Source organism: Amia ocellicauda, chromosome 3, assembly GCF_036373705.1.
Source record: "Amia ocellicauda isolate fAmiCal2 chromosome 3, fAmiCal2.hap1, whole genome shotgun sequence".
Taxonomy (NCBI): Eukaryota; Metazoa; Chordata; class Actinopteri; order Amiiformes; family Amiidae; genus Amia; species Amia ocellicauda.
Genome location: NC_089852.1, coordinates 108,178 through 121,736, shown reverse-complemented (window position 1 = coordinate 121,736; position 13,559 = coordinate 108,178). Strand labels below are relative to the sequence as shown.

General features: G+C 46.2%; 2 protein-coding genes across 6 annotated transcripts; one reads left to right on the top strand and one right to left on the bottom strand.

Moving 5' to 3' along the window:
- Positions 1–824: 824 nt before the first annotated feature.
- Positions 825–5,360, bottom strand: abhd14a (abhydrolase domain containing 14A). Of its 5 annotated transcripts, none has more exons than XM_066697534.1 (5): positions 5,277–5,360; positions 4,139–4,411; positions 3,569–3,684; positions 3,101–3,336; positions 825–2,313 (listed from the first exon to the last, which is right to left on the bottom strand). In XM_066697534.1, the coding sequence occupies exons 2-5, from the start codon at positions 4,390–4,392 to the stop codon at positions 2,131–2,133; spliced, it is 789 nt and encodes a 262-aa protein (XP_066553631.1). In that variant the 5' UTR covers positions 4,393–4,411; positions 5,277–5,360; the 3' UTR covers positions 825–2,130. The 5 variants fall into 5 exon arrangements, with proteins under 5 accessions (XP_066553631.1, XP_066553632.1, XP_066553633.1 ...); XM_066697535.1 differs by having other exon boundaries at positions 5,232–5,293; XM_066697536.1 differs by lacking the exon at positions 5,277–5,360 and adding an exon at positions 5,239–5,275.
- Positions 5,361–5,962: 602 nt separating this feature from the next.
- Positions 5,963–10,795, top strand: tmem115 (transmembrane protein 115). The gene is made up of 2 exons (XM_066697532.1): positions 5,963–7,939; positions 9,364–10,795. The coding sequence occupies exons 1-2, from the start codon at positions 7,083–7,085 to the stop codon at positions 9,587–9,589; spliced, it is 1,083 nt and encodes a 360-aa protein (XP_066553629.1). The 5' UTR covers positions 5,963–7,082; the 3' UTR covers positions 9,590–10,795.
- The last annotated feature ends 2,764 nt before the right edge of the window (positions 10,796–13,559 follow it).

Here is a 13,559-nt window from a genome sequence, read left to right as displayed (position 1 = left end):
GCATGTAGTTACACATTACTCACTGATTTGTCAGCACTTATTTCCCATCTCAGTGCGCCTTGACATTTCGAAGCATCTTCTCCATTTCTTTTTTTTTCAATGTGACACATGTTGAAATAAATACACGAATAAATAAATGTTGAAATAAATTGATGAATGCCCATGTTTTTTATTTCCACATGTATTTATTCATGTAATGCTGCATTTATTTCAACATTTATTGATTGAATTATTCTTCGCTAGTCCTCCATATAATGAAAAGCAGGCATTGCCAAATTAAAGCTCAGAGACATGGCATAATGCACCATATAAGAGCCACACATACATACATTGGATTAATAAAAGAGAGGTTTCCATAACTTATGCTCAAGATAAACAACAACAAAATCTTGGACTTTATTTACACCACTTTTTTTAATCAGCTGATTAAATAAACATGTATAAAGAAACAGTGATGAACACACTTGTAGCATAACTTGGGACACTATTTTAAAGGCTAAGGAATATTCTGCAGCTCATTTATAATGTTTTATCAATAACATTTGGGGAAATGTATTTTCTAATTCACTTGATAAATACACATTGATTAGGATCATTATTATTATTATTTTTATTTCTTGGCAGACGCCCTTATCCAGGGCAACTTACAACATAAGCGCAAACAAAGTGCAAAAATACAGTGAAGTACAAGAGGTCTCCCATCCAAGTACTGACCAGGCCCTGCCCTGTTTAGCTTCCGAGATCTGACGAGATCGGGCGCGTTCAAGACGGTGTGGCCACAAGCAAACAGCAAATAAATAGTCACGCAAACAAACCCCACATGGTTAGTTTAAATACTGTTTATTTAAATATTTAAATAAATACATAACCAACTCATACATACTAACAGGCTTTTTTTCATGTATTTGATTAATAGCAACAAATAATGCCAAGATGTATTTCACTGAGATGAAACACTGTGTAATTCAAAAGAAACGTTCAGGAGAGAATATGACATCCAAATGTGTGAAAGTCGCTGATCGTCCGTGGTCTGGACAGGACGAACCCCTGCTGGCCTGAGCTTGACCCTCAGCGGTGCCCAGTTCTGGAGCCCCGTAGCGCCTCCAGCGAGGTCAACTCACTGTCGTAACAGAACTAAAGTCGCTTCTCTTCCTCACTCTGGGAGGCTGGGAAACCTGCTGGACGGTTTGTGAGACGTGATACCTCTGGTTGAGTCCAGAGCAGGGTCTCCAGCACTGGTCCACCAGATCACCAGACCGACATGTTTCACTCGTCTCCCATCAGAGTCCAGACACTTGATCTTGAGTCACGATTGTTCGCTTGTGTAACTGAGCGATTAGAGAGCAGACAAGCATGTGGTAGTGTAGCATCAGAATCATAATACATCTATAGCTAACAAAGCCATTGTTGTATAAGGACAACAACGAAGTGAAATAAATAGTGGTCACGCAGTAAAAAAATCTCATCCCTCCCAAAGACTGTCACGGACTTATACGCCTCATTAAAGCTCTTTCTGATCGTTAGCTTTAGTTCATCTTGGAAATGAATCTCATCAAAAAAGAAAAAGCGTTGAGGCAAAAATAAATCACAGTCCAGGCAACAATTCTGCAATACGTACAGAATGAGGAAATAATAACCATCATCATCATCTTCTTCGGTTCCTCAACATACTACTAGTCATAGAAAACAAAGTGCAAACATAACACTAAGATGAAACCAATTAAAAGCGTTGTAGGAGTTTAGAAATGAGGAGCTCCTCAGTGTTGACAGAAGCAGACGAGGAGCGGAGGAGCATCATGCTGTATGTACACCTGGTTCAGAGAGAACGATCGCCCCTGAGATGGTTCTGCGTTTTCCTCTCCCCAGAAAATCTGTGCTGCAGTCACCAGTGTGACCCAGAGGACTCGTCAATCTGGAATCTGGGCTGGAATCCCTGCCTGACTCGGGAGGCGTGTGCTGGGGTGGAGAACCTCCCTCACCTCCCTCCGATTATATCTGACAGGGCTCCAGCGCTCAGAGATGCGTCACAGAACCGACCAACCCTCCCCTCCAGCCCCGTCCCGCCCCCACCATCTCCAGCGGCCAGAGGGAGGTCCTCTCTGACCCCTGGCCCCGACCCCCAGCCCAGCCTCACTCCAACTTGCTCAGGAAGTCCAGCAGGGCGCGGTGAAACTCGCGGGGCCGGTCCAGGTAGCAGGCGTGCCGCGCCCCGGCCATCTTCACCACGGAGTGCCGAGGCAGCTGGCTGAGGTTCTTCAGCGACTGGGCACCCAGATTGGTGTCCTGCTCTCCGAACACGATCAGAGTCGGGGTCTGTGTGAGGGATGAGCGTAGGAGAGAGAGAGGGAGAGGGAGAGAGATGTGCATTAGGGTTGTGATGTGTTTTCTTTTTCTGTGACTTTTTATCCTTTATTCCTAGATTCTTTATTCATCTCGTCTCCAGTGTCAAACAGCGTGGTGGCTGCATAGGCACAATTATAGGCACAATTGCCCTCCTCTGGCTTAAAATAATCCAAGTTAGTATCATTAGGATGTTTAGAGACTTTCGCGCTGCGTTTTACACTCAGATAACTGAAGAACAAGGATGAAAACGTATGTTAAAATCAACATGTCAGTAACGTTTCTCTTTCACGAAAGTCTGAACATTTTAATACAAAAATTGTAGTCCCTTAAAAAGTGCTGCTTCCAGCACTTTCTTTCCCAGCGTACCTAAACTTTATATTGTTATTTCAAACTTTGTTCACATTTTCAGTTTTGATTGTAGGGTCTCCACATGCTCTTTTAAGCACCACAACGTGGTCCCTTTACTCCACTGTAAGGCATTTAAATCGGAAATTAAATTATCTTGCACCACCTATTGGCCATATAACGCAACTACACCTTAACCCAATTTTAATATTTCCTTTTTCCATGTCCAACTTCAAACCTAATCTTCCACAACAAATATATTTGTAATATTTATGTATATTTCTTATGACCTGTTTTATATCATAGTCACTTTGTTATGAAAACAAACTCCCCCAGTCAACGCTTAGGCTACATTATTCCCTCTGTATTTCCAACGATCAGCGATTAAGTGAAACACCCCCGCAGTCTCTACCTGCACGCTCTGGTACTGCTCGGCACTGAAGCTTCTGGTGCCCACGGGCGCGATGGGCACAAAGCCCTTGATCTGGGTGCTGTGCTGCATCAGGTGGGGAAGGGAATAGCGTCCGCTCATGGAGGGGCTGACCACAACCGGTGCCTTCAGAACCAGGGAGTCCAGGAAGCGCTGCAGCAGGTCCACCCGGTTCTGGTCTGTTTTCAGTGCTTCAGAGTCTGGAGAGTTCCCAAATCCTGCAACACAAGGGACCAAATCAAGTGTGGGCTCAGTAGACCGCCAGGCAAACACTGCCTCTGCATTAGAACCACTGGCACAAACTGCACACCCACAAATACACAAATACGACATTAAGATGCACCGAATAAAACGCTTCAGCCTGTGTGTAAATTGATCGTTCTTTTTCCGTTTGTTTTCTTCACACAACTGAGTGTTTCAAGACCAGACGGATGAGGGTCTGTGCTTTACCTGGCAGGTCCAGAGCCACAGCCTGGTAGCCATTTGAGGCCAGGAGAGAGAGGGTACCCAGGTCCTCCCAGTTCTTGGAGCTGAAAGATTGACCGTGCAGCAGCACCACCTGCAGCCTGAGGGAGAAGGCCACACAGTTACAGTACAGCACAGCACCACACACCCCCACAGTAGTTCAGAGCCCTAACCACTACTCCACAGTGCTACCTACACAACCCCACAGCACAGCACAGCACCACACCACACCACACCACACCACCCAACCCAACAGCACAGCACAACCCCACACCACACAACCCAAACCCAGTGTGTTCTTAGACAGCATGTTTTAAGCATTCATTTCAGAGCACTGTATCATAACAATAAATAGACTCCTGGTCATTCAGAAACAATATACAGTTGAGCTCTGACTCTCTTATCTCAATCCTCACATCAGGACGACTGATTTAACTTGAACAATTCACAGTCCCTGCCCGGCTCTCCATCTCTCCCCTCACTGCTGAACTCAGTGGAAACACAGTCACACACTCTCCTCCCACCCACTGAGCATCGGCAGCTGCCATTACCCACCTTGGCGGTTTCCCTGCCCCGTCGTTGGGCAATGCCTCCCGGAAGAACAGCGGCGGGTCTCCGGGCAGCTGCCCCGTGCGGACCGTAATGTTGGTGGTCAAGGTGGCAGGGGAGTCTCCAGCCAGCCCAAACCTCTGGACATTCAGGAATGGCTCCATGCTTCCCTGACGGATGGCGGGCAGCAGGAGGTACAGGAGCAGTGTGGCCAACAGCACCAGGCCCAAAACGACCAGCCGGTTCCTTAAAAAGTTCATTCTCACAAGCCAGTGCCGTCTAGACTCAGAGAGGAAGACAACAGTGGGACTTAGTGCTGAAGCAAGAGCCACAACGTGTGCTCGTATGAGAGGAAATCCATTAACATTGTTTCTTTTTCACTGACAGTTGAGGATACACAATTACAATGTTACCATTTCCCTGTATTGTTCAGCATTCAAGCTCTCTAAGTATCTTAATGGTTTTAGAAAAGATGAGAAAACGTAATCAAATAGTAAAACAATTGAAGAGAGTTACACAAAATCTATACAAAAGGTTAAATTAGTTCAATAAGGTATGAATTTTTTTTTTATTTATATAAAAAATGACATTTAAAGAGCATAAAGTGCAGTGGAATATTTTAACACAAAATTACCATTAATAAGCACGCCTTACTATTTTCAATATCCTCATCAAACTGAACTGTAAGGTGCCATTACGTGTTAGCTTCGTATCTCGTATATGCATTAAAAATCTCTTTAAACCGTACTTTCTTCAGAATAAAAAAATATAAGACGTGTCAAATGTATGTGATTGAACAAAATAGACCAGTGCCATACAGCAACGATGGGATATATTGACAGTGAGCAGACATATTTCAGATTAGACATACAGAACGGTTGTAATTAAAAAATACACAGACATGATCAATAATAAGACGTATTGTAAGTCTAACTAGTAGTAACCGATCTGTGAGACGATTAGCATCGACCTACATTCACTGCGCGACAAAAACATCAGTCTGAGACAGTCCGTCGCCGGCAACACGACTGTTTTTACACATTAATGCATAACAGCCGTATCAGTCAGACAAACCGTGACAGTGAGATAAAAAACCGACCATTTACATAATACTGACTAAAACCGTCCGTCCAGACAGACTCACATCAAGCGCTGCTTCTGCGGTGCAGGATGGTGTTCACGGTTACTCGTCCCTGGCCGGAAACGGAAACTATTAAGAAAGGTTCCACGACTAAATTGTAAACAACAGTCATTTACTACATCTTATAAAAATAACATACAGATATTTATTTGATAATTAAAACAACTATTGAAACCGAACGAGGAGATTGTATAACACATGTGAATGTAGTGTTGCTGTTTCTAATCGGACACATTGTGCGTGTGCACCACCCATGGAAAAGGACATTAGCTGCGTTGTATAGTTTAATGTCGTTACGGTGATAATTACATATTTAAAATACATTTTGATTTCACATATCATTAGAAAGTATTTTATCTGAGTCTCAGACACATATATTTGTCTTGATGGATACAAAAGCACGAGGTTGATTGACACTAATCTAGATGTTCGCGTAACAGATGACATCGGTTCATGGAGTACAATAACAACAACGTGGGTGCTTTTGCGTTGCGGGAAAGGTGTAGCAGTGCCATCCGAAATGTAGAATAATTATTAAACAATCCTCCATTGCGTCGCACTATTTGATTGAATGAGATGTGCAGATGTGTGTTTGTATATGACGCACCACAGTGACAGGTGTTTTATTATCCTTTCTCTCACACACACAAAGAACTCCATTTCCCATAATGCAGCGCTGTACCAACGCCCCAGATAGCGCAGGCGCGGTGGATGATCTTGTGTGCTGGTGACGGTGGCAGCGGTGAAGTTGCGCTGGGAGTGTCACGATAGTTCACAACACACCTAGACATATTTAGGATCATAGTCATCTGGAAGTCTCGGTAAAGGGACAAAATAAAGCCCAGCGAACCGGCGAGCCGCCCCACAGCCTGGCCGCCCGAGAAGGCTTCTGTCACTTTAATTTCCACCGCCGGGGCCTGTGGAGGAAGGAGAGTCCTCGGGAAAACCTGTGGACGGAGGCCGACAGGAGGAGGCAGAGAGAGGGACTGCGATCGCCGGAGACGTGTGCGGTCGTGCGGGGTAACACGTCTTCGCCTCCGTGACGAGGAGCCAGCCCGGGGTCCGCAGAAGGAGGACACGCAGAGGCCGCTTCCCTGGAGGTCTGAGTCAACGGAGGCTGTGAAAGTTTTGTTGTTTTGATTTGTTTTTGTCAAGTTCGCCTCCATCCCCCCGCAGATGTGACTATTGGTCTCTCTCCGACACGGGACCAGCGCGTAATGAGTGCTAGTGGTAACAGGCATTTTCTTAAATGGGAAGAAAAGCTGCCACTCAAGCCGCAATACGAGGCGAGAGGACATCTGCTCAGAGCCAAGTGCAAAGACTGCATCTTAGTGATGTAAGAATGAGCCGCAAATGTGCGTGAACCCTGGCCTGGATGACAAAGGCCTCCTTCTCGACCGCTGTCTATTAATTATTTAGTTTCCTTTCTTTTTTTTATTACATTTTCTTTGCTTTTTAAGTGTAAGGAACGATCACTCCTCAAGCTCTACTGAGAAGCTCAAGCTGCTATCGGTGTGACTGTGTCCTGGGCTCCTGTCACTCATCAGAGCTGCACACTTCCCAATGAGAGGCCTGGTTTCGCTCTAGTGTCTGAGTCTGTCGCAACAGCAGTGCATCAGCTGCTTGCTTGAATGCTGCCACTCCTTGAACTCTGGATGTTGCCTCTTCAGTCTTGCTGTGGGTTCTTTGGCGTCTCTTCGCTTTGCTGTGCTTGGCTCTGCTAACTGAGCAAACTGAGCTCGCTGGGACTTTAGCTGCAGCCACAGGAGAGCCACACGAGTTATTCCAGGGGAACCACACTGGGTAGAGATGAACCGCTACCTGCCGGTGGCCCGACAGCACTTTTTGGCGGCGCTGGCCAGCACCAGCGTAGTGGTGAAAGCCATCTGTGCCACAGTCCTGCTGCTGTACCTCCTGTCCTGGGTGGTGGACACCGTCTATGTCCTCGGGGTGACCCCGGGGTACCTCTTCCCCCCTAACTTCTGGATCTGGACTCTGGTCACGCATGCGGTAGTGGAGCAGCATGTGTGGGATGTGGCGGTCAGCCTGGGGACCGTGATTGCTGCTGGCCGGCTGCTGGAGCCCCTGTGGGGGGCCCTGGAGCTGCTTATTTTCTTCGCCGTGGTCAACATCTCTGTGGGGGTCCTGGCTGGCTTCTCCTACCTGCTCACCTACATTGCCTCCTTCAACCTGGACTACCTGTTTGCTGTGCACGTCCATGGCATGCTGGGCTTCTTGGGGGCGGTTCTGGTGGCCCTGAAGCAGACTATGGGGGACTCCACGGTCCTGCGTGTCCCCCAGGTGCGGCTGAAGGTGGCCCCCATGCTAGTCCTTCTGGTGCTGGCTCTGCTGCGCCTCACCACCCTGCTGGAGACCACCGCCCCGCTGGCAGCCTACGGGTACGGCGTCCTGTCGGGCTGGGTGTACCTGCGCTTCTACCAGAAGCACAGCCGCGGCCGGGGGGACATGTCGGACCACTTTGCCTTCGCGTCCTTTTTCCCGGAGGTCCTGCAGCCCATGGTGGGGCTGGTGGCGGGCCTGGTGCATAGCATCCTGGTCAAGATCAAGGTGTGCCGCAAGACGGTGAAGCGCTACGACGTGGGGGCCCCCTCATCCATCACCATCAGCCTGCCGGGCACCGACCCCCAGGATGCCGAGAGGAGGAGGTGCGTACCAGAGCTGCTGCCATGGGTTCACTTCCCATTGCATGTTCGTCTGTGAGCAACATAACGGGCCTTCTGCTTCAGAAAGAGAGGAATAGATATCCCTCTTATCCGCTGCTGATATGTAGGACATTTTGATCTAAATAAATTATCAGTGTTCACAGAATAATGTGCAAGGATTCAGATTTACCCTTTAATGTGCACGTCTTCCTTTCAATGATCTTCCCAGAAACTGTGAATACAAGTTAGTGCAGCGAGGGACTCCTCTTCATTGTGCCATGAAAGGGTTCACAGAGTCGGAGCGACACATGAAGTCATTTCATCTTCAGTCGTATTAGATGCATAGAAACCATAAGTATTAGTTGTGTCTTATCAGGTCCTATCCCGGGGGGGGGCAGATTATTCTAGTTATTTTACAGGACTTCAACAAATACGTTGTGCGTGTGGCGGCAACGCCAGAGGAAATCAGGTTATAATTCCATCTGTGGAAAAGCTGCACGCTGAATCTCTTCCATAATACATTATGAGCAAGCAAGTTTGAACAGGAAACGTCTGGTATAAAGTAACCTTTCTTTATAGATTCTATGCAGTGGTTTAGAAATGTAACTAAGTATTGTTTTTAGTGATGTTCAATTAGCTAATTAATGGCTGTCACTAGAATATAATCTGGTGTTGCGCAGACTAGACGCCTGGGTTGAAATGAAGATGGCAGGAGGCTGTAATTATCTGCAGATGTGCAGATCGCTTTGTCATTCATCTGGAAATTATACCATGTTGAGAAAGTTGAGAAACCTGGCGCTGCTTGTGTTACAACCTAGTTGTGTTACCTGTGCCATTAGTGAAGGTGTCAATTTTAATACAATTTAACCTTAACTGAGGGTGTATAATTGTTTTAGGTTTCACACAGGTTTAATTTGGTTACTTACTACATCGCCGGTGTAATGTTAAGCTTGATTTAAGTCCCTTTAAAAAGATATTGATGTTGTTGCACAAATGGATGCTCTGGGCAAAACTGCTGGCCGTTCTACAAATAACGCAGCAGGGAATGTAGTCCGTGCGTCCCACGCTGCGGGTAGCTGTTCAGTGAGGTGCGATCTTCCAGGCAGGCAAGTGTTCGCTACACATCATTAATAGAGGTGCATTGAATCTGCTGTTCCCATGGAGGGGTTTTAAATCGAGGTGAACTGCCGTGTTTCTGATTTTTTTCTAGCACATCTTTGACATCTTTTGACCGAATGTTCATGGGCGGCAGTTAAATCTTGTGTGAGTCAGGTTTGAGTTGTTCATTAGCTGTCTAAGTGTTGTTTTTGGTCAAAAGGGATCTGAGTCAGAAAGCATTGACTCCAGGGTGTGTTGGGGGGGGGGGCGATGTTCAATGAATGTAAATGATTAAAGTGAATAAAAACCTTCCTCTCTGGTCTCTGCAGGCAGCTGGCCCTCAAGGCTCTCAACGAGCGTCTGAAGAGAGTGGAGGACCAGTCGGCCTGGCCCAGCATGGAGGATGAGGAGGACGAGGACGAAGGCCGGGCTGATGTGCCTCTCCTCGGGGGCCGAGACGCGCCATTGTTGGCGGGGGCCTCCGGGGGGCTGCAGGGCTCCTCCGGGCAGGAGTCCAGCATCATCAGCTTCGAGGACGTGCCCTCCAAGTCCTAACGCAGAAAAGACTAACCCTGCACCCAGATGACGCCCACACACACTGACACACACTCACACATACACACACACGGACGGACCCCCCGCTCACGTGTCTCATAGCGAGGTTTGGGTCGAGGACCATGAATAAACACAAATCGAAAACAAAACCTACATCTTTTTTTTTTTTTTGGGGTGGAGCAGGGATGAGTGTGTGGGAACTCTGGCATCACTTTAATATCACTTTTATAAACAACCGGATGGGTGGAGGCAACTTATTCTTCTCTCTGGGCTAGTAGATCCCACCGGAGTCTGTGCGCTCCGCTGGCCGCGCCCGATGCCGGGATCCAGGGCTGGACTGCGTCCGTGTCGTTTCCTTACAGAAGTAGGTTTCAGCTGCCAGTGCTTCGGTCTCGCCGTGTGTAGGTCACCCTTTGTGCTGCAGTTAGTTATGGTTGTGTACTCTTTGTAAGCCTATCTTTTCCACAGAGAACTACAGACACCTTGCATACTTACTCTTTTGTTTAGTTTAATTTGGGTTTTCTTTAACTGGTTAGAAATCTATTTGTACTTCAATAAATCTTCAAACTTGTGAAATATTCTTCACTTTGTTGCTTTATCATTGAGATATGAATTCATTCAGAGGTCCCGGATCGTCAGAAGGATGAGCCCACGGCCGTGTGTCTAGGAGGCTCAGTTGGGTTCTTTCAAACACGCTGATCTGGCAGAATACAACAACAGCAGAAGCAGCAGCACCACAACCTCTGTGTTGTATGCAATCTGGACATCCAGCTCATAATCTGGCTGTTTGATCTCTCCTTGCTTTGTGACATCACTTGATGTGTAAATTAATGTCAAATCTGTAAGAATCTGCAGTGTAAACTGGTTAAACATTTTCAGCCCCTTCTAAGGAAGAAAAGATCACTGCAGCTCCAGCTAACGCAGCAATAAAGCACGTCTATAACTAATGAAGCTTCCCCCAGACACGGGGAACTGTGTCACAGGCTAACGTACACTTTGTGCAGACTGGAATGTCTGTGCTAATTGATTAAATAGTGCCGACCTTTGTCTTTGTCTTTGTCTTGGTTGTGTGTGATGCTCACGTTTCAGAACACTACTGGTATCATGTATTCATCCCAAAGATCGGTGGACAGTTCTGTGTGTTTCAATAAATGACTGAACTCTCTCTTCTTTTCTAAATGTGTAATAAAGGACTTGTATCTAAAACCTGTGGCCGGCCCTGTGGACTGCTAGGTTCTTGTCATTGCCGTGTCTACATTCTACATCCCATTTGTGGACTCTTGACTGAAGGAAGACAAAACAACCCTGCTGTTACTGTTACTGACACGGTTGTATTTTGTATATATGGTTGATCTGACAGCCGATCCAAACCACGTTAGTTCAGCACAGAGGCTGGGGCGGTTCGGGTGTGTTGTACACGGGTCCAGAGTTTAAGACCCAAATGAGACAAGGTCATTCCGCCCGTGGCTGAGGTCTTAGGCCAGGGTGACTCTTGAGAGCGGGCTGAACAGGTTGTGTGGTTTACACACGCGATGACGCGTGACTGGGGCACTGTTCTGGAGAGAGAGCAGGAAACGAGCTGATCCTCATGACTGGCTGTAGTTCTGCTTCATTACCACCAGCCGTCAGTGTAACACAGGTAACACGCAGACTCGAGAGGCAGTTTGATTGGGACGGTGCCGTCTGGCCTGCTGGGCTTCCGTTCCCGCCGGGATGTTTTTATGATGCTGTAGAAACCCCAGGTACAGACCTGGAAGAGCAGCCTGACTCAAGCACCAGCTCTGCAGCAAGAGCAGGATGAGTCAAGATGATAATAATGTGCACTAAGCAGCATTGAGATTGAATACGTCCCTTAAGTAATAACTCAGAGTAACGCAGTGTGTCGAGTCCCGGCCACAGAGCCTCTAGAACAGACAACCTGTGGGTGCCATGAGAGCGATGCCTCGAGTGCTAAACAGATCTTGTGGGCTAGTGAGAAAATTGCACTTGAAGGTCTGGGGTACAGACAGCTCTGTCAGGCAGAATTCGTTATTGGCACGTTGGCTGCACAAATCAGTCGTCTGCAGGAAACACACAAACCACAGAATTTAAAATATGAGTTTACAGAGCGTCTGTGACAGGAAACCTGCTCACAAGGTTCGAAACGCTGAGAAGAAGAGACATGGTCGTTTAACTGCAGGAAAGAGCAGCTGTTCTGTCTCGGCCAACCATGAAGCACACAGCTGGTTCAGTGCAGATACATATACAGTCAGGTCCATACATATTTGGACAGTGACACAATTGTCGTCATCTTGGCTCTGTACGGCACCAGAATGGATTTGGATGGAAACAATCAAGATGTGCAGTCTTGTAGACTTTCATCTTTAATTTGAGGGTAGTTACATCCAAATTGGGTGAACTGTGTAGGAATTACACCCAATTTTAGTGGCTCAAAAATATTTGGACAAACTAACAATCCTTTGCAGTCAATGACAAACCAATCAGAGAGATAGCAAAAACATTAGGTGTGGCCAAATCAACTATTTGGTACATTCGTGAAAAGAAAGAAGGCACTGGTGAGTGAGTGAGAAGGCCCAGAAGACCACGGAAAACAACTGCGGTGGATTACAGAAGAATTATTTCCCTGGAGAAAAACCCCTTCACAACAGTTGGCCAGATCAAGAACACCTTCCAGGAGGTAAGCGTATCTGTGTCAAAGTCAACAATCAAGAGAAGACAGTAAATACAGAGGGTTTACCACAAGATTGATACAGGACACAGGAAGACCAGATTAGAGTTTGCCAAAAAACATCTAAAGAATCCTGTACAGTTCTGGAACAACATCCTATGGACATATGAGATGAAGATCAACTTGATGGGAAGAGAAGAGTACAGAGAAGGGAAGGAACTGCTCATGATCCGAAGCAGACCACCTCATCTGTGAAGCATGTTATGGCATGGGCATGTATGACTGCAAAGGGAGCTGGTTCCCTTGTATTTATTGATGATGTGACTGTTGACAAAAGCAGCAGGATGAATTCTGCAGTGTTCAGGGCTATATTATCCACTCGGATTCAACCAAATGCTTCAAAACTCATTGGACGGCGCTTCACAGTGCAGATGGACAATGACCCGAAGCATACTGCGAAAGCAACCCAAGACTTTTTTAAGGCGAAGAAGTGGAATGTTCTGCAATGGCCAAGTCAGTCACCTGACCTGAATCCAATTGAGCAGCATTTCACTTGCTGAAGACAAAACTGAAGGCAAAATGCCACAAGAACAAGCAGGAACTAAAGACAGCTGCAGTGCAGGCCTGGCAGAACATCACCAGGGAAGAAACCCAGCATCTGGTGATGTCTATGGGTTCCAGAATTCAGGCAGTCATTGACTGCAAAGGATTTGCAACCAAGTAATGAAACTCACAATTTAATTCATGATTATGTTAGTTTGTCCAAATACTATTGAGCCCCTAAAATTGGGGGACCACATATAACAATGGGTGCATTTCCTAAACCGTTCACCCAATTTGGATGTCACTACCCTCAAATTAAAGATGAAAGATTGTTTCCTTCCAAATCCATTGTGGTGGCGTACAGAGCTAAAATGATGATGATTGTGTCGCTGTCCAAAAAGTTATGGACCTAACTGTACATACACAGTTGGGTGAGGTCTTTATCCAGAGCTGCTCACATTCAGCAACAGAACTGGATTCTATTGAATTAATCTTAAGAGTAAAAACAACTTTAAATAAGTAAAGTGTGTTAATATATATATACACACACACACACACACACATTAAAATATTAATAGACTTACACATTCAAATCTAAATGGAATTATAGCTGCTCTAAAGGCAAAACATCTTATATAATCCACTGTAGTACAAATTCACATTAAAGGATATATATTAGTCACCCCTATATGCACAGATAGCCATGTTCTTAAATTAAGCAGGCTCTGCAAACAAAACAATTGAAAATACTCCATTGAA

Excerpts from the sequence above, each read along its gene's own strand:
- abhd14a (XM_066697534.1), bottom strand. The coding sequence starts at position 4,392 with ATGAACTTTTTAAGGAACCGGCTGGTCGTTTTGGGCCTGGTGCTGTTG. Across the intron at positions 3,685-4,138 it reads GGGGCAGGGAAACCGCCAAG|GCTGCAGGTGGTGCTGCTGC; the intron begins GTGGGTAATGGC and ends CTTCTCCCTCAG. Across the intron at positions 3,337-3,568 it reads TGTGGCTCTGGACCTGCCAG|GATTTGGGAACTCTCCAGAC; the intron begins GTAAAGCACAGA and ends CTTGTGTTGCAG.
- tmem115 (XM_066697532.1), top strand. The coding sequence starts at position 7,083 with ATGAACCGCTACCTGCCGGTGGCCCGACAGCACTTTTTGGCGGCGCTG. Across the intron at positions 7,940-9,363 it reads CAGGATGCCGAGAGGAGGAG|GCAGCTGGCCCTCAAGGCTC; the intron begins GTGCGTACCAGA and ends TGGTCTCTGCAG.